The sequence below is a fragment of the Vanacampus margaritifer genome, chromosome 8, assembly GCF_051991255.1.
Source record: "Vanacampus margaritifer isolate UIUO_Vmar chromosome 8, RoL_Vmar_1.0, whole genome shotgun sequence".
Taxonomy (NCBI): Eukaryota; Metazoa; Chordata; class Actinopteri; order Syngnathiformes; family Syngnathidae; genus Vanacampus; species Vanacampus margaritifer.
In genome coordinates this window covers 9699339-9722483 of record NC_135439.1, presented here as the reverse complement: position 1 = coordinate 9722483, position 23145 = coordinate 9699339, and the positions used below count along the sequence as shown (strand labels likewise).

Below are 23145 nucleotides of genomic sequence, written 5' to 3'. Positions count from 1 at the left end.
CCACAGTTTCAAAAAGGTCGGTGACCTTTGTTTTAGAATATAAAATGACTACTGTGTTTCCAATTCAAGTTTATGTATACTGTATTTAACTCACTTCATTGTTCCATGTGCGCTCGCTGAGGGGTCTGTTGCCATGGTAACGGCCCTAACACGAAGCCGCAATTAAACAGCAGCCACTTGTTCGGCGCACTCTTACATTTGCACACAAATGCAACAACTGCGCTGTGGACGTGCAACAACCTCAGTTAGGTGAGAAATCCCCAATCTCACACTACAATCATCAACTGGAACGGGAACCAGAAAAGATCACCTTCAGCAAAGGTTCATGGGACCTACTTCCTCTTTTAAATTCACGTCCATATTCTCACTAAGATAGATCAGTTTGCATTTTTTTTTATACCAATCCGGGCCCTTTTCGAGACACAACACGTCTGTTTATAACATCGAGATCTTGTCGCTGATAACACAAACATCTCGTCACTTACAAATAGTCACGAAAAACTCGGAACACTATGCCCTCATTAGTCATAAAAACTTGATGGAGAGGGACAGATGATAGGCGATATTCATGAAATAGAAGTCTGTTTGAATTTTTGTAGCCTAAAATGTACTTGAAGAGACCATGTCATGGAAAATAGACATTTTAATTGCTCATATATGCAATACCTTACCACCTATCAAGTGTGAAATCCTATTTGTGAAAATGTGTCAGGAAGGTGCCGTTCGGCACTGACGCCTTTAATTTACACTACACTGTCTGAAATAACATCGTGGAAAATAAAGACTAAACAATTTGGCAAAAAGAAAACCGTTATTTAAAAAGTGTGAAATTTATCTTAATTGACACTCGGTTAAAGTCGACAGTAAAACTAACACAAAATAAAGATAACTAATGTATGATAAAGCATTCTTCTTGTAAACATCGCTAAAGATGGGCTTAAACAATAAAACAATATTCACAAACACATTTTCTTACTATGTGAGAAGACAAGTTATATTATTGCAGCTTCACCCATTGCCATAAAGTTCTTCTTCGTCTGTTTTGATCCAATCTGCACGCATGCACCACACTGCCCCCTTTGGAGGCCAAGGGACGCACAACATTACCTCTTGGGTAAGTGGAGTAGGATTATTCTGCATGTATGGGTTTTATTTGAGTGAAATTTATTTAGTAGAAATGCTGGTGAACATTTTGTGAAACTAAAACATATTTTCATCAAAATTGCAAGAGGTACTAATACTCAAAGTTGCCGATATGTCTTTTCTGTTGATTATCTTTCATGATTTTCTTTTTAAGTTCTTCTTCTGTCTTTCACTCTTACAGTCTGTCATCACACAAGCGCCATCTTCAGGAGCCATAAAGTATTGACTTATGATAAATAATATCAGTATTTATACTATTATACTTAATACTATATCACATACAATAAATACTTTGCAGTATTTATACACTATTAAAAAATAAGTAATATTTACTTGAAAAAAAACTAGTAAAGTATTTTTCACTCAGAAATTCTACGTAGTTTTTACATGGAGAGTTTTGAGTATATTTGACCAGTTTTTAAAAATAAAAAAAAAGTTACTCAAGTGTTGAGGAACGAACCCATGACCTTCAGCTTGGGAGACAGACACTTTACCACCTGAGCCCTGCCACCCACTTTTGCCGTTTGCCACTATACTACATTGCTGGTGTGTCTAAAATGAGATGAAAAATGTGTCTTTTTTTGGGTCTTTCAATATACTAACATGGATCGGCATGGCTCAGGTGCTAGTGTGGCTTCGTTCCTCAACCTTTGAGTAGCTTTTTTTTTCTTTTTTTTTAATAAATTGGCAAAATATACTCAAAATGCTCCTTATAAAATTTACTAGGAATTTCTGAGTGAAAACACTTCTAGGATTTTTTAAAGTAAATATTACTCTCTTTTTTTTTCCAGTTAAAGACACACACTCATGCCTGACGATTACCTTTGCAGCAACAGACGAGCTGGGCTTCTCCAAGAGGTCCCACAATTTCTTGCGTTTCTCCGCACAGCACGTGTTGTCAAATTCCTCCCCATCTCTGTCCTTTAAATTATCCGCCTCCCTTTTGAGCTCCTCGTTCATCTGCTCCTTCTTCTGATGGTACCTGGCCTGGCAGCAGGACTCCAGGTAGATCTCGTCGATGCCCCAGTAGTCCAGTTCCTGGCTGAAGGACAGTGCGCACATCTCCTCCATCATGTGCAGCTTCCCCGTGCGGTAGAAGTTCAGGATGGACGTGAAGGCGCCCGGGTGGCGGTCGAAGAAGTACTCGTTCTCGTCCAGGTTGTAGTCGTCGCACACCTCCATCAGAGACTCGTGGCTGCTGCAGTCCTGCAGCTTGCCCAGACGCGTCCGCGGCAGCCGGTCCAGCGTTCGCCACAGGACCTCGTGCGGGAGGCCGCCCACGTTGAGGCGGACCCTCCGGAAACATGACTTGTTGCCGACGATGTCCACCGGCTCGGGCGGGAGCGACGTCGTCGACTGCGAGCCGGCCTTGTGGAACTCCGCCAAGGACTTCTCCATGATAAGCTTAGCGGGTGAGCACCCACGACTATGGAGTCCACTTGGTCCTGCTTTCTGTCATTATTGTCTCTAAAAAAAAAAAAATAATAAAAAAAGGTAATTAGCTCATTCACTCCCAGTCATTTTCACTGAAGTAACCCCCTTCGCTCCCGGATGGTTTACTGGATTTTGACTGATTTTGCAAGTTCCACATAAAAAAAAACTATATTTGTATCGGTTTCCGTTTTGCAGCAATTAGCATTAGAATATAGCTAAGTTTGATCATTATTCACAAACCTGTGGAAAACACTGGCAAAAAAAGCTTGTTGCAACATGGCCCTGGCTGATATCTTATACTCTGATGCCACCTGCTGGCCATTTTTGTAATAACTACCATTGCTTTACGCGACCTCTTCATGTCAGAAGCTTTATCAAAGCCTTCATGCTCTAGCAGAAAAAAAAAATCACTTATAAAAACGTATAAATACGTGTTTGGGAGTGAAAGACAAAGTATTAAAAAACTTATTTATACGTGTTTGGGTTTGAAGGAGTTTTAATATCCACAATAATTTTTTGGGATGGTTTACAACTGTCTTACAACTTTTCATCAAAACTAAAAAGGTAAGCAGAGCTGCATAGTTTTATCCGGCCAGCTGCACACAGAGTGGCGTGACCACCACACATCTAGCAGCAAGGAAAACTTCTACACTCTTATCAGGTTTTGAGGATCTGCTGTACTGTATGCATTAGCTGTAATTGAACCATAAAAACATGGTGAGATTGTCAGGGGAGAAACAGATTGGCACAAAGAGAGGAAATGAGAGAGAATAAGGGGGAGGGTGTGGATATTTTGAGAGGCTGTCTGCAAATGATCGATCACCCCCATTTACGGTGTCTTTCGGCAACAGAGTCTCTCCATGCTTCGCTTCGTAGCCACCTATTATAAACATTGCTTATGCTGAATTAGTATGGCTTGACAGCTGAGTCTCGATTTTGTTTAGTAGCAGAAAATCTCATTTATTTTGTGAAAGCTCAAGCACGTTTTTGAAAAATAAAATAAAAAAAATAAAAATTGAAACATAATCTCATTATGGTTCAATGCCATTCGTTCTACGCCACAGCAAATCATAACCAGAATAAACACATTGTTAAATTAGCGTCATTCTGAGTGTTATTATCTTTGCGAGGACAGAATTACTACTACATCTCTTATAATGGATGTCATTATATTGCGCAGGTGCACACACAGAATGTCACCTTGGTTAAATAAAACTTCTCGGCCAATCATACATCAATTTGACGCCCCATCAAAACAGTAGCCGGGGGAGAAATAATAGAATCTGCGGCAATAAATCTGCAAAATGTGCTGCATGCATGGACGCCCTGGAGGGAAAACAGCTTCATCTTTCTTGATGTTTCCTCTTTAATTGTTTGCGAGCCTGTGGATGTTTGTCACGCGGCGTGGGTGGGGACGCGCAACGGAGCTGTCCAGTGCTGAAACTCAAACTACCCCCCCCCCCCCCTTTCACTCCCCGTTTGTTGCCATTATTCCAATTGCATATCTTTTATCTTTTATGTTGTTGTTGTTTTTCCCCTCGAGAGATGATGCTTCGGAGTGCGGGCGTGCTTTGCATTTTAATATTATTGATTTGCTTCAAATCGCGTAAAAGTGCTTCCGGCCTGCAAATGCGATCGTCCGTCACTGTCACGCAAACTTTCAAAACACTTGAGCCTCAATCTCACACGTATGACAATGTGAGGTTCCATCAATTGCGCACACACGAGGAGGACGACAAGGATACACCCGCCCACCCAGCCCCCCCCTCCCCAAACCCCTCCCGCTTGTTGGCTTCGATACAAGCCAAAACATCTTACAATTACAACACACCCACCCATGGTGATATTTCACGATGTGTGTTCGTGCTCCATTTGGCGCATAGCCGAGCCAGGCTATACGTTTCAATGCAACGTGATGAAATGATGATACGCTTGGAAAAGAATACAATAATTGTGTCAGTACCGTGCTGAGTTGTTGTTGTTTTTGTTGTTGGACTCCAGCAGAGATGGAGATGTAGCACAAAAATAAAAGAAGCCGCCGTCACTGGTCTACTCGATCCGGGCTGTGCTGCCATCCATTCCCGCCCTCCTCAGCCTCCGACATGTCACACGCGTCTAGCGAGCTCCACACGCGTCACCGCGCCGCATTCCTCGTCCCGCAGCGTGCAAGCCGGCCCCGAGATCAACAAGTCGCGACGTGGTGGTCATTCGGAATCGGACCAGTGCTCCCAGTTCGCCGCAGCAGCAGCAGCAGGAGGAAGAGGAAGGGGAGGAGGAGGAGATGAAGGAGGTCTTCACCAGCCAGGCGGCGCACCGGTCTCTATCCACAGCACATCGGAGTTAACTCTTTCCGAGCCGAGTCTTCACACCTGAACGCACCACAGGTTCGTCTTGTCAACAGCCGGGAAAACAAAACGACAGGTAACGTCCAGACACATAAAAGAAATGTTTACTTCGCTTGCAAAAATGAATATTGATAGATTTTTTGGGGGGATTTTATCATATTTGTTTCCTACCCAGTGGCATTCATAATATCGGTACCTGGGCCTTCAGTGGGAACGAAAATATTTTTAAAAACGTGAAAAAAATTGTCATAGCCACCAAAGATGCTGATTATCAAACCTATTACTGTTAATATATACAGATAGCTTCTAATTTGCCAGTCAAAGTTTTGCTCCAACCAACCAATCAGAGGGCAGAAAAATGCTGACGTCATTGAGGACAGTGTATAAGGAGAGCTTGTGGCCTCTCTAGGGAAGTCCTTCTCAAATATAGGAGGGTAAATTCCCACCTGTGGGCACGTGAATTTATGGAAAATGTTTTTTCCCCCGGCCTGGAATAAAGTGTAATAGCATATCTACTACAGTAGGTGGCAGTGGTGAGTGTGTTCACAGTGTATTAACTTCTCTGCAGAGGTGTGTACTTCTGAGGTATTTCAGAAGCACTGCTCAAGTGATAAGCAAAAGAATCAATGAATTAAATAAAATTTTAAAGAAAGCAATATTTTAAGGTTGGAGAAAATGATTTATGTCGAATTTTTTGTTAGTATTTCAATTTGAATAAAAGGTCAGGTGTACTCAAAATCACAAATGCAATGTGCTTGATTGAACACAAAGAGTGATAAAATTGAAATGGAATGTGAATCTTCAACTATTTTTTTTAATTAACATTTGTTAAAAATAAATATGAAGATGTTGAGTAAGAGACAAGAAAGTAATCCAGTATGACTCACATTTTAATAAAAACTTTTTAGGTCAATTATTGAATATCTCAAACATAACCTGTCACAACAACTACAAAGCATAACATCTGTATATACAAGAATAATTGTGAAATAAATAAATATACACATATAAATAAAATATCCATAAAAATCAAGTTCTCTTTAGTCTGTAACGGATTTGTAGATCTCCCTCAGGCTGGAGCATCCCGAAACCGTAGCGGCTCGGATTGACGGGCGGCACTTGAGCCTCTGGGTCACACACTTCCAGGTCCAGATGGGTCAGCATCAAAAGCACACATCTGGATGCAAATGAGAATACAATTCAAACGTACACTCTTTGGTGTTCAATGTGCTTCGAGATAGCTTCCCGCTATCTTCAACCTTTGAAGCTCCGCCCGCATTCCCTTCATTACAAAATAGAAGGAATTACTGCAGTACAGAATATAAACTGTATTGAAGTGAATCTCAGCAAACGATTATGATCTGCTAAGTCGGATGAAACTGCATGACATGATGGTAACTACGCATCATCGCCCGGCCTAATGCGCTGTACTGTACGTACATGACAGAGAGCGATAGGCATCTTAAAACACTCACTGTTTAATAGTCGTCACTGCAAAGTCTTTTCCCACGCACGCGTTGCTTCCCGCGCCCCAGGGCATGGTGAAGTATTTCAGCCTTCTGCCGTCCTTGTAGAAATCATCCTTGGCTGTCAGGTCTTCATTTAGGAAGCGGTCGTACTTGAAAATCTGTCACAAAGAACACGGTTATTATTATTATTATTATTATTATTATCATCATTACTGTTATTAGCATTATTATTATTATTATTATATCATTATTGTTATTATTATTATCATCATTACTGTTATTATCATTATTATTATTATATCATTATTGTTATTATCATTATTATTAGTAGTATTATAAATTGTAATGGAAGCAGACTAGCAGTGGTAGATTAAAAAGAATACAGCATAAATATTATTAGAGATTCAACCGAAATGTTCTTACCATAAATACATGTAATTTTAATTATATACTGTACAGTTTGTTACTTTAATTATATTTATTTGCAAGGTTATCAACTCATTCACTGCCATTGACGGCTCAAAACGTGAAAAATACGTTTGAACTATTTCTATTAGTTTAGCATTTTTTTCCTCTTTTGTTAACAAGAGTATGAAAAGCTAGAATTTTTTTTGTTGTTGTACATTTAGAACAGATATAAAATGTGTGATTAATCGTGAGTTACCGAGTAAAGTCATGCGATTAATTACGTTTAAAATTTTAATCACCTGACGCCCCAAATTTGTAATAATCTTTTGTTCTTCTTTTATTTTAATTCATTTGCTGCCATTGACGGCAATAAACGTTGAAAATTAATTTTAACTAATTTCTATTAGTTCAACATTTTTTCCACTTTTGTTAACAAGAGTATGAAAACCTAGAATTTTTTTTCATTGTACATTTAGAACAGATATAAAATTTGTGATTAATCGTGAGTTAACTAATGAAGTCATACGATTAAAATAAAAAAATGTAATTGCCCGTCGCCCCTAATTTTTAATTATCTTTTAAAATTAATTTATGGCAGTGAGTGCAACAATTTGACTAACATATTATTTTTACAATTATAAAGAACGTCATCATATGTTTACAAAGCCATATTTATGCAACCCACAGGAACAAAACGTTTTCCTTTCTAGTTTAAAATGACTTACTTGAACCTACAGGATCCCGCGCCGAACGCTGGCCAATAGCAGAACCCACAATATTTCTTTCTCTCTGTTCCTATTATAATTAAAATCATCCCTGTTGAATTGTACTAACTTTGTCCTCGCTAACGCTAAGCTAGCTTTTCATTTGTTGCTTGGCTAGCGTTATTGGCGTGGGCTATTTTACACCCACTCGAGCTACCAAATGGGACTTCCTTGCCCTCTAAATGTGTTGACACATGACATTAGCATGTGCTGCCATCTTAGTACCTGTGGTTCCCGGTGTATCCGCGGGTCCATTTGTGGGCTCAGAAAGGGGAAGAGGCACACTTTGTCCCCCCGTCTAAGGCGGTACTCTCGCCCGTTGGCCATGCGCACAACCTTGTCTTTCACCACATCTCGGCTGATCATCGCAGCGGCCGTGAGTCGCAGGGTCTCTTTCAGAACGCTGTCTGTAGGATGGATGGAGCGTGAGCTGACTTGTATAATAATAATAATAATAATGTGTTTTATAAACACAACAAAATGGCCGTATGGCTGAGTCTTGTTGGTACGTACCTAACACGGGTGTCGCTTGGGCCATGCTGGGCGTGTCCCGAGGGAGACCTCTCATCTCTGACCGGATCGCCTTCATGGCTTCAGGGTGCGTGAGCAGGAAGCCGAGGAGCCAAAAAGCTGCTGGCCCAGCATTACACTGGATGAAAAGAACGCAACAAATCTGTTAGGTATTCATATTTCAAATGGGAATTGCAGATTTAAAAAAAAATAAATAAATAAATACGATTTTTTGTTGTTATTGTTTTTTATTTTATTAGATTTTTAAGGTTTACGCCGACCTTGGATGTTGTTATTATTATACATTCATTGGACACTTGATTAGGTACACGACACAGAAATGGAGCATAATTATCCTTGTACGGCACATTCAAGTGTACCTAATAAAGTGTCTGGTGAGACTGATCTTATACCGGCGGAGAGACACCTGAGCTTGCCAGACAGTAATAGCTCAGGGTTAAGGGAGCTGTTCCTTTTTTTTTTTTTACTGCTCTCATCAGATCACTGACAGCCAGGCCAAATGGGCACACGTCGCACATTCCCCAGGTAATGACCATCTATCTGATCACGCCGAAGGAATTCAGGTGGGATGGTGAATGTGGCAGTGAGTGACCTGTTGGATTTGTTTTATTTTGTATCATAGGACGGGCAATTTTTATTAAAAGACGATAAGGTCTTTTTTTTTATGAGAAGCTGAATGCCATTGCTGGCCTGGAGCTATGACGGCAATCACTTCTCCGTAAAGGACACAACCTTCACATCTGTTCTCGTGAGACGTCAAAAAATTCATTTGAACTATTTCTATTAGTTTCACATTTTTTTCCCCACTTTTGTTATAACAAGAGTACGAAAACCTAGAAAAAAATGTATTGTACTTTTAGGACAGATATAAAATGTGTGATTAATCGTGAGTTAACTAGTGAAGTCATGTGAATAATTACAATTTCAAAAAAAAAATTATCGCCTGACGCCACTAATAAAAAAATAAAATAAAAATAAGGGGTGTCAGATGATTACAATTTTTAATCATAATTAATCGCATGACTTCAATAGTTGACTCACGATTAATCACAAATCTGTTATAAATGTGAAATAAAAAAAATTCTAGGTTTTCATCAAAATTTAAATGAAATGAAATAATGTAAAAATAATAGAAATAGTTCACATGAATTTTTTACGTTTACAGTCGTCAATGGCAGTGAATGAGTTAATATAGTCACCTATTAAATTAATCCAAAGTGACTCCAATTCAAAGTATTAAGTTTAATGAACTCATAAGTACTTAAATTTAATATACTAATCTAATTTAATCGTGTGTTACCATTTGTGATGCCCCTAATTAAAAAAAAGATTATTAAAAAAAAATTAAAAAATATTTCTGGTTTTTGGAAATACTAATATGTAATTTTTGACAGTTATAAATGTACGAATTTATGTATCAAATATAACACAAATCAAAAGTCACATGTGGAAGTAGATTATTAATTTTTTTTTTACATTTTTTTTGTTTTTTTGTAATTACCCTGTTTCTTAAAGTGCGGTCCTTGGACCTCTGGTGGTCCCCACAAATCCTCCACTCGCTTTGCAATTGAATTTTTCTGGATATCTTGCATATCTTCAAAGTTCAGGCCTTTTGGATCACTTTTTTTTTGGGGGGGGGGGGGGGGGTAATCCTTTTTTCTGAAGCACTGACCTAGACTGCCTGTGTTCTCACTGAAATATTCATGATGATGATGAAAAATCGTGTTCCTAAATAATTTACCATTTTAGGAATCAAACGTGTTTGCTCGTGATTGTACGTCCCGCAGTTAAATCCATGTCAGTGCTTTATTTGTTTCAGTCACAAGTGGAGAGCTGACATCACCTAGTAGCTTTTTTTCCCTTTTTTTTTTTAACCCCATGTGTGCACCTCCGCTTTTCTGCTCGCATGTGACACATTTTACAACACCTTTCCCGTCTCACTGTTAATCCCCGTCTACTCTCTGCAGGGATTGCTCCACTTTCCGCGGCAGACTGTGCGCGCCGGGAATCCCAGCAGCCATGATGGAACACAAACAAACAAAAGCGTGAGGACTGACTAACGGTCTTCCTCCTAATCTGGAGAGCACGCGAGAGCTCCCGCAGTCAGCAGGTGACTTACTGAGGGTCTTTCCTCACATTGCACAACAAACAACATGTCCTGCAGCAGCAGACGTGAGCGCAATTGAAGCTTGCTATCGCCACCTACTGGTCACATAAAGCAGTAAAGGAAATCTCCTCACGTGATGAGGAATTTCAGCATTCGTGTCCTTATGTACAGCTTCATTAAAAATGTGTAGTGCTATAAGTGACATTCTAAAATTCTAGAAGTTGACATCTAGCATAGCACTCTACTAGCTGCATGCTAATGTCAACTAGTTCACAGTTTTGTCTCAATTATTACATGTAGTTGTCTTATCAATATGCCAAAGTTGTGAGTTTCATAAGAAAACACATCTTAACTCATTCCCTGTCATTTAAAAAAAAAGATTATGAAAAATTAGGGGCAAGAGGCGATTCAATGTTTTTCATTGTTAAATTAAATTAAATTAATCACATGACTTCACTAGTTAGCTCACAATTAATCACAAATTCTATATGTTCTAGATGTACAATAAAAAAATTATAGGTTTTCATACTCTTGTTAACAAAAGTGGAAAAAAATGTTAAACTAATAGAAGTATTTCAAATGAATTTTTGACGTCTATAGCCATCAATGGCAGTGAATGAATTAATAAAAAAAGAAAGAAAATATTATTAAAAATTCGGGGCATGAGGTGATTAAAGTTTTTAATCGTAATGAATCGCATGACTTCACTAGTTAACTTGTGATTAGTCACAAATTCTATGTACAAAACTAAATGTACAATAAAAACATCTAGATTTTCATCAAAAGTGGGAAAAAAAAGTTAAACTAATAGAAATAGTTAAAATTTGACGTTTATAGCCGTCAATGGCAGTTAATGAGTTAAGATGAATATCAAGACGTTTGAGTATATCCTTGATAAGGAAGCAACTAGTGCGTGACATGCTTACCAGGTGAGTCTAATGCAGCAAAGTAGTTTCCTTGTAGTGTTACTCATGCAGCAGGACAAAAGTGACACACTAGTAAGACACAGTCGTTCTACTAGTCCATTGAAATGTGTGATTGACAACAAAGAGTGTACTATTACCGTACATGAACTTTAAAAACTTCCTTGATGTCATTATGATATCCAACTTAAGGTCCATGGTCCTTGCCAGTAGTACAATTTTGTCATGCTAGTTGGACAACTACATATTCATAGGCATAATAACAGTGCACTAGATAACAGCTGTGTGTTACGAAATACCACTAGTGACATTCTAAAATTCTATTAGACATCTAAAATTGCAAACTTTTGCCTCACTAGTACCATGTAGTTGTCCTCTATTATCAGGCCCATGTACTAGTTTGCTTTTTCCATCATTATTAGGACGACTAGTATAGTTACGAGTGAGGCAAAACTGTGCCTGAGTTGACAACTGAGTGCTAGTAGTGCTAATAGTGGCATTCTAAAATTCTACTAATAAACATCTAGTCACTAGAATTTCTAGTGTTTCACTCGTAGTGTGACTAGCATGCTAACGCTACTGTCAAATCGCTCCCTGTTTTGTATCACTAGTAGCATTTAGTAGTCCTACTAAAGTCCGTGTACTAGTATGCTCCTCACTAGTAGAACAACTACCTGTTACTACTGGGGCTAAATTGTGCACTAGTTGACAACTGTGTGCTTCTAGTGATGTTCTAAAATTCAACTAGCTAACGCTTCACTAGCAAAGTGATTAGCATGCTAATGTCAAATAGTTCACAGTTACAATTTAGATAGCCTGAAACCAACAAGTACTTCAGTGTGCATGTGCACTCAAAAGAAGACGAGGTGTGTCATCATGCGCCCCCCCCCCCCCCCCCCAAAAAAAGAAAAGAAATATACAGTTTTCTTGTATTTGTGATCTACAGGTCCAGGCAGGTTCTTACATTAAATGCCGTCAAGGAAACTTCTACGCCCGGCCTTTTTTTCTTTGTTTGCTCAACGACAGCGAATTCTCACAGACAGTTTGGGCGTGGCGACTTGTTGGATGTTCCAGCATATGATGGATGTTTATTTGGTTTTATTATTAGCTCTGCCATTGACTGGCAAGCCCAGAGCCAGATCCAACTTACCGCTGATCCTGAACAGGATCAACGGCCCAAGATGGATGTTGTGACAGAAAATCATCGAGATTAGCAGATTGATGAAAACTAATCTACAGGCAGATTAACTTGCCTCGATGTCATGTAAGCTCTTTAAGATTCACATCATTTTGCAGTGGATTCCCAGCAATGGAGCTGGCATGTTTAAATGCCTTTGAATCACATTATACAAGCACAACAGTACAGCAATTAAACTGCTTTTTTTTTTGTCATTAATTTAATGAAACTATGAGGTGGAGCAGGCAAAAAAAAAAAAAAAACATTCATGTGGGATACATTTTGTTCATATACGACCATACATGTTGTTATTTTTGTGATGAGCATTATGGCCAAAAAGTTTCACCTTGGTTGGTTTAATCAGTCCATTACAAAAAATTCCAAAAATGTGTGAAAAAGCCTACTAGAACAACTGGAACATATTTGGGGTAATCAAAGTCACTTTCAATTGTGTCTATTGTGTGCTGACATGGTTTGAATGTGATTTGTTAATTCTGAACAGAGCCACATCCTCTTTTTAACGAGGGTGTGCACACTTTTGCAACCATATTAACTCATTCACTGCCATTGATGGCTATAGACGTAAAGAAATCATGTGAACTATTTCTAATAGCTTATAAGACATTTCATTTAATTTTTTATAAAAAAATAGAATTTTTTTATTGTACATTTATAACAGATATAAAATTTGTGATTAATCGTGAGTCAACTATTGAAGTCATGCGATTAATTACAATTAAAAATTGTAATCGTCTGACACCCCAAATTTTTTATTTTATTTTATTTTAACTCATTCACTGCCATTGACGGCGTCAACAAGAATATGAAAACCTAGGGAAAAATGTTTTTTATTGTACATTTAGAACAGATATAAAATTTGTGGTTAATCATGAGTTAACTAGTGAAGTCATGGGATTAATTATAGAAAATTCCTAATTTTTAATATTTTTTTAGTAAAAAAGTTTATATATATATATATATATATATATATATATATTTTATTTATTTTTTTAAGAAAAGATTATTAAAAAATTAGGGGCATCAGGCGATTAAAATTTTTAATCATAATTAATAGCATGACTTCACTAGTTAACTCACAATTAATCACAAATTGTATATCTGTTCTAAATGTACAATAATATAAAAAAAAATCTAGGTTTTCATACTCTTGTTAACACTAGTGGGAAAAATGTTAAACTAATAGAAATGAATTTTTGACCAATGGCAGTGAATGAGTTAATTAGGGGCGTCAGGCGATTTAAAAAAAATTAATCACATGACTTCACTAGTTAGCTAACAATTAATCACAAATTTTATATCTGTTCTAAATGTAAAAAATTTTTTCTAGGTTTTCATACTCTTGTTAACTTAAGTGGAATTTTTTTTTAATATAAATAGTTCAAATTAATTTTTGACGTCTATAGTCGCCAATGGCAGTGAATGAGTTAATTTACTTGTTTAGTTTTATTTCCCTTCCCAAAAATATTTTGGGAATTTTTTTTTTTTTGCTATGAATTGTCCGGGTCTCATTCTCTTTTGTCACAAAAACCTTGCCTTGAAACAGGGGGTGTGTAGACTTTTTATCTCCGCCGTATGCTTCTTCAGTTTCAACAAACAGACACACCCACTCACTCACCTGCGTTATCCACAACTGCAGCAAAAATGCTCTCTTCTGCATCTCAGCATCCACTCCTTCCTCCCGCAGGAATTGCCGGTAGCTCCTCTGCCAGGACCTCCGCTCGGCCTCGCCGCCGCGCTGGTCGTTGGGCGACAGCATCTCCCACAGCCGCTCCCGTGACGAGCGGGCCGTCCGGCTCTCCCCTGTCACGCGCATTTGGACATCAACCCGCTGATACGAAAGGTAAAAGTCCCGTGTGATTGTGACGCCTCACCTCCTTTGAGCGAGGAGCGAGCCACTTTGGAAAGAAGGTGGTCAAACTTGCGGAATTCTCTGTAGACTGCAGCGACGTCCGGCGTGCTGGCGAACATGGTGAGGTAGCCGGCTCTGTGCGCGACAGCGAGCACAACTTGAGTATGACGTGTGTTGTTTAATTAGGCTGCATTTAACCTATTATTATTATTATGAATCATGGACGTTTCGCCTCTCATCAGAGCAGCCTTCATCAGTCTATGCATTGGCTAGTTAAGTTGGCGTGGAAACAAGGGGTGTGCATCAGCCAAATAAAAAAAAAATATATATATTTTTTAAGATTAAATTATATACTAGGGATAGATCAGTGCTGATATTTGGCATTTTGACAAATATCGACGTCTTGCCTTTTTACGAAACTGAAGGCCGATAAAGCTGGCAATGTGAAAAATGTGGCGAATTTTGTGTTTTCATCAAGATGTAGAAATTTTGAACATGTTAAGACTATTTGTCACCGTCTGCGAAACCTTTTACGAACTTAGCTAGATTCTAAATGCTAATTGCTGCTCATTCACTGCCATTGACGGCTATAAACGTCAAAAATTCATTTGAACTATTTCTATTAGTTTTAATATTTTTTTTTCCACTTTTGTTAACAAGAGTATGAAAACCCTGATTTTTTTTATTGTACATTAAGAACAGATATAAAGTGTGTGATATAATCATGAGTTAACTATTGAAGTCATGCGATTAATTACAATTAAAAAAAATTAATCGTCTGAAGCCCCTAATATTTTATTTTATTTTATTTTAACGGAAACAGATAAAAATATATTTTTTTTTTCATGATGAAAGAAGAGACTCTAATCTTTCCTTTGGCAGAAATAGAAATAGAACACAATATTCCGTGGGTCTTGCAAAATCAGTCAAAATCCAGCAAACCAGCCGGGAGTGAAGGGGATTGCTTCTGTGAAAATGGCTGCGAGTGAATGAGTTTAATCACTAACGAGTCCACAGCTGACAAATATTAACGACACCCCCTGATCTAACCACAAAAGGGAAAGGAAAAAAAAAAAAAAAGAAACCTTGAAAAAGGAGGCAAATGTGGAAATCCCCCTTCCAGGATGACCAGGCTGCAACGGTGTATGTGATGCTAAACAATATGAACTAGAATAGTGCTAAAGTCCATTTAGCAAGACCAAAGAAACAAATCTTGTCTTGTTACCTGAAGAGGAGGCTGTAACATAGACTGAAGAGTCCCTCTTGTCTCCACTCCGATTGGCCGGACAGCTGACACAACAGCAGCTCCTGAAGGTGAGCGCCCATCGAACCGTTCATCTCCGACAGACGGACACCTCGAAAATGTCTGCGGGCCAAACGTCAAACGTTAGCGAGATCCATCCGCACACTCGCAACACTCCCGTTTTCCCGCCGAGCCAATCGCTGATTACGTTTCCATGAACATCTTCTCGGCTGCGGGTTCCACGCCGGGCAACTGCAGACCAAAAACTCTCTTTATGAGCTGCAGTTTGCTGCGGCTCAAGTCCAAGCGGACGTTGTCGTTCAGGACCTCGTCGAAGGTAAGCGGGTCGAGCAGCACGGTCACGTAATGACCCGCGACGCACACCTGTAAGCACATTAGTATTTATTATTGCCTCACTTCAGTTTCATATGAATGAATGAGCTCGACCCGAAACCGACACTTATGCAATGTGCATTTTTTTCCATTGTTCTTTCGTTTGTAATACTTGGGTGTGTAAATTTGTTTAAGAGTTGCTGCGTTCTGTCTCAAAGTATTCAGGATCAAAGTCTTTCGGGCCTTTTAGGAATACAGCGCTGTAGTCTAATTGTAAACATTTGAGTGCTGGAGTTTTGTGGATGTGTGAAACTACCAAGGAATTGAAAATATTCAAATGAGGTCACACTTTAACTGGTCAACCTTGAACATTTCTTGCCAATAATATGTTATATGTGACGTCACTGGTCTAAACATGACATTCTGATGAACTCATTGACTGCCAATGACGGCTATAATCGTCAAGATTTCATTTCAACTATTTCTATTAGTTTAACATTTTTTCCACTTTTGTTAACAAGAGTATGAAAACCTGGAATTTTTTTTATTAAATATTTAGAAGATATCAAATTTGTGATAAATCGGGAGTGACTATTGAAGTCATGAGATTAATTAAGATTAAAAACGAATCGCCTGATGCCCCGAATTTTTAATAATATTTTCTTTCCTTTTTTCTTTTTTTCTTTTTTTACTGCCGTTGACGGCTATAAATGTCAAAAATTAATTTTAACTATTTCTATTAGTTTAACATTTCTTTCCACTTTTGTTAACAAGAATATTAAAACCTAGAATTTTTTTATTGTACATTTAGAACAGATATAAAATTTGTGACTAATCGTGAATAAACTAGTGAAGTCATGCGATTAATTACAATTTTTTTTTAAATAACCGCCTCTTGCCCCTAATTTTTAACAGTCTTTTTTTTTTAATGAATTCATGGCAGTGAATGAGTTTTAATATTACATTTGTGGAGTTATGAAGCAAAATCTGCTGGATTTTGCTGCTTAACTCATATTCCACTCAATTAACCAAAATACCGTATTTAGACTGGAGTATATAACAATAGAACATATTATTGTCAAAAAAAAAAAGATTTGCGGTTGACTTCCCCTTTAAATAATTGATTATTATATACCAAAAATGTTGAATGACAGATCAGTTCAACTACAGTTCTACTTAGTGGCAAAATTTAGTGGTGATATTTCGAATTGCTCTATGAGTTTCAGTCTAGGGATGTTCGATACTACTTTTTTCCAGACCGATGCTTAAGTACCGATACCACTAGTACTTTTGATACATAAATTTCCCCCCCAAGAAAACAATGACAGATCATTTTAAAGAAAGACCTAAATATCCCAATATAGCATTTTCCCCTTAAAATTGCATGAAATTAATGGCGTTCTTCTCATTTCCAGAACGGCCACAAGAGGGCCGACGATACTAGTATCAACTGCCATGTATTTGCAAGTATACTCTATTTAGAGTGGGACCAAATAGACTCAGTTTTTGAGTCATATTTACACTTGGAAAAGAGTAAAATAGAGAATTGAAAAAAAATCAAAGTCACTTTAAAACTGAGTCTATTTGGTGCCACTCAAATTTACTCTACAGAATTGACTGTATGTAGTGCGTATGCGACTCACACAAAGCGCAGGCTCTAACTGTCTGCATCAAATCTGTTTCTATCGCAAGACGCTTTGTTTTCCTGTTCCTGTTTCGCAAGCCCGTAACCCTTCGAAGGATGAAAGGACAACCACCCCCCCCCCCCCACACACACACACACCCCACCCCAGTTGCACTTACGGTAAACACATCCCCGTGTTTCTCTTTCATCCGAGACAAAAACTTTGCGACATCCTTTCGGAATGCGAGTGCGTGTCCCAACCACGGGATGACACCTTTGTCCAAAGGCGGCTCATTTTCCCGTCTGTGTCAAGCGGAGAGAAAGACAAAAAAAAAAAACATGATAAGACAGATTGTTCATGTATTTTCCCCACAAATGCCGACTCATTTTCAATGCTTATGTTGTCCTATTGGATTTGCTGTGCTATCAAAACAAAGTTAATTTGTGAGTTGTTTAAAGGATGCAATTAGGCTGATCCTGCAACCTAAGATGTTCAAGAAGTTCTTAAATCCAAACGCATACTGGAAACGATGAATGACTTACCTAGTGCGAGGGTAATAGAGGAGAATGAGTAGACATATAAAAAGTGATAATAGCATCCATAGCATGTCTGTAAAGTGATACTTTGTCCTTCTTCAGGAATAATGCGCTCCATAGCCAGAGGTAAGTGACTTTATAAACGCTCCCACGCCGGGTTTCTTGTTAGGGGGCGTGGAAAGGTGTGGCTGCTGACACTGACGTGTCTTACACAATGTAACAACACTGCAACGCAATGACATACTCCCATTAACCCTGGAGAACCCAAGAACCCTTTTCTTCTTTGGAAAATTATGAATTATACATTAAATGACTGCTATAAATTCACTGAACACCAAAATATATGTTTTTTCAATTTTAACCCTTTTTTTAACTAGCTCAGAGTTGCTAATTTATCAATATATATATATATATATATATAAAACATACTCCTAGGCATTCTGCAACATGATATGAAATAGATTAACAAAAAAAAAACACAATTTTACCATCTGATGGTCTGCTGAGAAGATGGTTTTGTTTGGATTGATTTCTAGCTCAACAAAACAGCATGTTAAGCCAGCCATCTTGTCACCACCACTCTGGCTCATGTAAGTGCAATATTCATCCACTAGATGGCCCCATGCAGGGGTCAGAAGTAGCACTCTGGACTTTTAAAGTTAAATTTGTAAAAAAAAAAAAAAAAAAAAAAAAAAAGGTCTTTGTTATTTGAGTAGCAGAATTTATAGGGGCCAAATTTGACCCCGTGGGTTCTCCAGACAACATAGAGTGGAAGCATCGATCAAGAAAAACAAACAAAAAAAGCTATCACATAATATTGTCATTTTAGGGCCCGCTTGCTAGCTTTGCTTACTTATTGTAAGTGACAGATCAAATTCTCTTTCAAATAATTGTACTTAAATGATGTCATGTAATCCTCCTCATCATCATGGACTCGTATTACATGTCCGGCGAGGGTTGATGTTGGGACATGCATCGGCTATTTACATACTTCCAGGCTGGCGTCATTCGATTCCTGTGACGTCAGCCTTAACGTGGCGAAACGAACTATATTTAGGATTTCACAGTCAAAGATGAGCAGGCACACGTAAGAATGACACACGGAATCTCGGAGCCTCGGGCAATATTAACTCACGTTAAAGTGTATCCAGGGGAGGTTCTTTTGTTTATACTTTTGCCACATCTGACACTATGTAATGAGAATGAGTAATAGTGTTTTAAAAGTATATATAAACACAACCTTAATGTTTATAGAATTCTTCTTCTTCTTCTTCTTTCTTCTTCTTCTTCTTTTTTAATGAACTGCAGTTAGATTTTGGACACACAATAGAGTTTGCTGTGTCTACCGCACCAGTAGAGGGTAGTAACGCACTTTTACAAAGTCGTACTTAAAAGTGTTTTTTAACCGTCAACATGGCTTTTACTACAGTGTAAGTTTAGATCAGGCGAGGTCAAATAAAATTCTAGAACAGTGGTTTTTAATATCTGATGCATTAATTAAGCATTTGATTTGAGTTATTTTCTCTTAAAACTGTTGTTTCTCATTTTGTCCACTGGAGGGCGCACTGACGACCACTTAAATGACATTCTGAAATATGTCTGTTACTCAGCATTTGATCCCCTTTAATTACGCTATTTTTTTTTTAAAGAAATCTCAGATTACTATGCAATAAGATAATAATAAATGTGAATATTTTCAGAATGTACTTGTAACTATTTGCCAAAAACACAAACAACAACAACAGGAAATATTTTTGCCCTGTTATAGTTTATCAGGCGACGGACATACTGGTCCGGCCCACCTGGAATAAATTTAAGTGAAAGTGCCCCCTGAATTTAAATGAGTTTGACACCCCTGCTATAAATAATACATTCAAAATAACAATGGCTTAATAATTAATAAATAATTATTTACATATTTTACATACTACTGTACATATATATGTATATTTTATTTTTATTTTTACCTGATCTACAAATGAACTGGCGTCTTTGTCCATTTTAAAAATTAAATTTGAGCACAAACGTTTTCCCTCCTCTGAACACACACTCATTAAAAAATACTTGATAATCTGCAGCTCACCCACAACCCTAATGAGGACAAGTATGAAAGGAAGTAGATGTTGTTGTTTTTTTTTTCAAAACATTCCATTAAGTTAGCAATCAAAATGTTCCTCACTGTTTCTTGCAAAACAAAGAAGCAACCAACCAAAGAATGATACACTGTCCTCCACGTTTACACACATCAGAGGGACAAGTCATGTGAGCTATATGAGGAAGACTATAATGACAATTTTTATTTGATTCTGTGGATAAGTTGAGGCGCTCGTATGGGAGATTGCTATAAAGGTGCTGTAATCAAAATGGCAGGATATGAGGATGATGCGCAGAGACTAGAGAGTTCATATGTGCTTGGAGCAGAGGCGCAACAGGGCAGGCAACCCAGACACTTGCCTAGGGCCCCGAGCCGTAGGGGGCCCCAAGAGACGACTAACATTGGCCCTTAATGACAAAACAATGGCACTGCGTTAGACAGTGCGACAACATGTCGGAAATCACCCGCAGGCACCCCCTGATTAGCTGTTGAGTGCTACTAGGGGGGCCCCAAGCAACGGCGGATATTAGTCCATATTCATGACCCTGTCGACATGTCTGTAATAACATTAAAGAAAATAGAACTTTTTTTTTTTTTTTTAAGTTTTGAGTGCATCAAATTGTCATAATATATGTCAACAGTGAGTCGCAGGAAAAAAAAGACTGAAGTCCAAAATGGACTTCATAACAACAAAACTGAAGTAGTCTCTCTAAGACCGTCTGATATATTTTTTTAAAAACTTGCTTTTTCAACAGCCATGTTATAAATAGGACACGCACGATACAAATCCTCAGGGTGGCTGGACATCACAAGTAAATAAATCTGTATACAGAAGACTTTTGCCAGCCATTTGTTATTACTTGGTGAATAATTGACTGTAGAATTTACAGTGGCCAAAAAAGTTACAAGTTAAAATCTCAGTTAATTATTGTAAAAAAAAAAATATATATAACAGCATATTATTGTAATTCTAAGTTTTTAGTGTATATAAATGAGTTACTGTATTATTGATTTATTTTACTTTTTTTGTTTTGTTTTGAAAATAGCAATTCAACGTAATCTAGTTGACAGCTGTTTCTTGAATTCTATGAAATTTGTCAGAATTTCGGAAGCACAATCACTTCAACAATACGCACAGGAAGGTACGTTTTGAATAAGATTCGAGTGGAAAAAACGTCATCTTCAAAGTTAAAGCTGAGTGTTGTGTTGTTTTTAACTTCACCTTACCTCTGTGTGACCATTAACTCATTCACTGCCATTGACGGCTATAGACGTCAAAAATAAATTTTAACTATTTCTATTAGTTTAACATTTTTTTCCACTTTTGTTAACAAGAGTATGAAAACCTAGGGGGGAAAAATATTGTACATTTAGACCAGATATAAAATTTGTGATTAATCATGAGTTAAGTTAATTGAAGTCATGTGATTAATTACAATTAAAAAATGTAATCGCCTAATGCCCTAATTTTTAATAATCTTTTCTTTTTTTAAAAAAAAGATTATTTAAAAAATATATATATAAAAAATTAGGTCGTCAGGTGATTAAAATTTGTAATTGTAATTAATAACATGATTTCAATAGTTAACACACGATTAATCACATATTTTATATGAAATACAAAAAAACTTTTTTCTAGGTTTTAACAAAAATGGGAAAAAAATGTTAAACTAATAGAAATAGTTCAAATGAATTTTTGACGTCTAAAGCCGGCAATGGCAGTGAATGAGTTAAAAATGAGATGCATCCGGGAAGCATGTCACCTGTTCATTACACCTGCATCTTTAAAGTTAGAGCTTTTTTTTTTTTTTGCATGTGTTATTTTAGAAATAGCTTTGATAAACTTATTTTTGACTCTACTAATATGACAGTAAACAATTTGCATTGTGGGTAACCTGGAAGCCAATCCCAGCTGACTGGGTGAGAGAGGTGGGGCGACACCACTCATGAACGAGTCATCGATGAGTCTAACATGATGGGAATGATTTTGGAATGTGAGAGGAAGTTACCGAAGATAGATAGATAGATAGATAGATAGATAGATAGATAGATAGATAGATAGATAGATAGATAGATAGATAGATAGATAGATAGATAGATAGATAGATAGATAGATAGATAGGTTGGGGAAGTGGTGGTGTTGAGGGGAGGAGACTCAAATTGACTTCCAAGTCCATTCAGCCTTTTTTTCAGAGAGAGAGAGAGAGAGAGAGAAAGACATTACCCCCCCCCCCCCTCTCCCTCGCTTTCTCTCTCGCTTGTGAAATGCGAGTCAAACGTGCCTGGTCTTTGTGGAGTTCTTGTGGAGGAGTCCTTACCGGGGAGGAGTGGTCTGGCTCGCGTGTGTGCACTTTCCCAGCTCGACGCCTCCTTTCGAACGCAGCCCCGTCGCAGAGCACAACGCAGCGCAAACAGAACCGAACCTCGGACCGCTGCTTCTTTGCCGCCCCATCCGAACTCGAGCCACGTTGTCGGGTTATTATGCCGGGCCTGTGATCGCCGCCGCGGAGACGGAGCGAGTGCAGACGGAGTAAAAGGCGCAGTCTCTTCCCGCCTCGACAGTTGGGCCGGCCAGCCTCCTTCCAACCATGTCAACGCAGGCCAAAGTGAAGAAGGACAAAGAGATCATCGCCGAATATGAGAGCCAAGTGAAAGGTCGGTGCCGGTGCTGCTCGTGTGTGATATTTGTGCAACTTTACAACAAGCTTAATGAGTGTGTGTGCGTGTGTGCGCGCGCATGCAATGCTGAGGGGTGGGTCTGGCTGCAAAGGCTCTAAAATGCATCTCACTTGAAATGTCCTATACCCCAATACCCCCCCCCCCCTCCTGTTTATGATCTATTTGGCAGTACTGTACACTTTCGTTGTAACTTGACCAAACCGGTTCCTTGAGTCATGAAGACTGCATGCCTGTAAGCAGGCTGCATTGTCAGGCTACTGCAGATGACTTTCACACTGCAGCTTTTAAGATTGCACACCCAACAAGAGGGGGGAAAAAAATGGTCTAATTCTCCCTCTTGGGAAATCTTCCTTAAAATCCGTTGTGCATCCCAGATATCGCACACAATCATAAAGATAATGCATAGTAAAAACGTAAAGGATGGTGTAGAAAAAAGCAGCTGGAGGTCACCCAGCAAACAGTT

The 23145-nt window shown here is 38.2% G+C and overlaps 3 protein-coding genes and 2 long non-coding RNA genes across 7 annotated transcripts in view; 3 read left to right on the top strand and 2 right to left on the bottom strand.

The window, feature by feature from the left end:
* Positions 1-2651, top strand: part of LOC144057047 (uncharacterized) — a 46389-nt gene extending 43738 nt beyond the window's left edge. Inside the window, exon 8 of the long non-coding RNA XR_013295159.1 lies at positions 1935-2651. This is a non-coding gene — a long non-coding RNA (uncharacterized LOC144057047). The remainder of the gene's footprint in view (positions 1-1934) is intronic.
* kcnb1 (potassium voltage-gated channel, Shab-related subfamily, member 1) overlaps positions 1-4889 on the bottom strand; it is a 39884-nt gene extending 34995 nt beyond the window's left edge. The window contains exons 1-2 of the mRNA XM_077574269.1: positions 4541-4889; positions 1966-2610 (exon numbers count right to left, since the gene is read on the bottom strand). Of these exons, the coding sequence (XP_077430395.1) occupies positions 1966-2541 (576 nt within the window). The 5' untranslated portion in view covers positions 2542-2610; positions 4541-4889. The remainder of the gene's footprint in view (positions 1-1965; positions 2611-4540) is intronic.
* LOC144057048 (uncharacterized) lies at positions 4549-14398 on the top strand. The gene is made up of 3 exons (XR_013295163.1): positions 4549-4998; positions 10062-10204; positions 14007-14398. It is a non-coding gene; the product is annotated as an uncharacterized LOC144057048 (long non-coding RNA).
* ptgis (prostaglandin I2 (prostacyclin) synthase) lies at positions 5800-22718 on the bottom strand. Of its 2 annotated transcripts, none has more exons than XM_077574270.1 (10): positions 22322-22718; positions 17551-17674; positions 15623-15798; positions 15397-15537; positions 14194-14306; positions 13938-14122; positions 8077-8212; positions 7789-7970; positions 6398-6549; positions 5800-6099 (listed from the first exon to the last, which is right to left on the bottom strand). In XM_077574270.1, exons 1-10 carry the CDS (start codon positions 22453-22455, stop codon positions 5952-5954), a joined length of 1491 nt encoding a protein of 496 aa, XP_077430396.1. In that variant the 5' UTR covers positions 22456-22718; the 3' UTR covers positions 5800-5951. The 2 variants fall into 2 exon arrangements, with proteins under 2 accessions (XP_077430396.1, XP_077430397.1); XM_077574271.1 differs by lacking the exon at positions 22322-22718 and adding an exon at positions 17915-18041.
* Positions 22148-23145, top strand: part of LOC144057042 (SLIT-ROBO Rho GTPase-activating protein 3-like) — a 37998-nt gene continuing 37000 nt past the window's right edge. Inside the window, exon 1 of one of the 2 annotated variants that reach the window (XM_077574267.1) lies at positions 22148-22658. In XM_077574267.1, coding sequence (XP_077430393.1) covers positions 22592-22658 — 67 coding nt within the window. In that variant the 5' untranslated portion in view covers positions 22148-22591. The remainder of the gene's footprint in view (positions 22659-23145) is intronic. The other variant, XM_077574268.1, reaches the window with a different exon arrangement.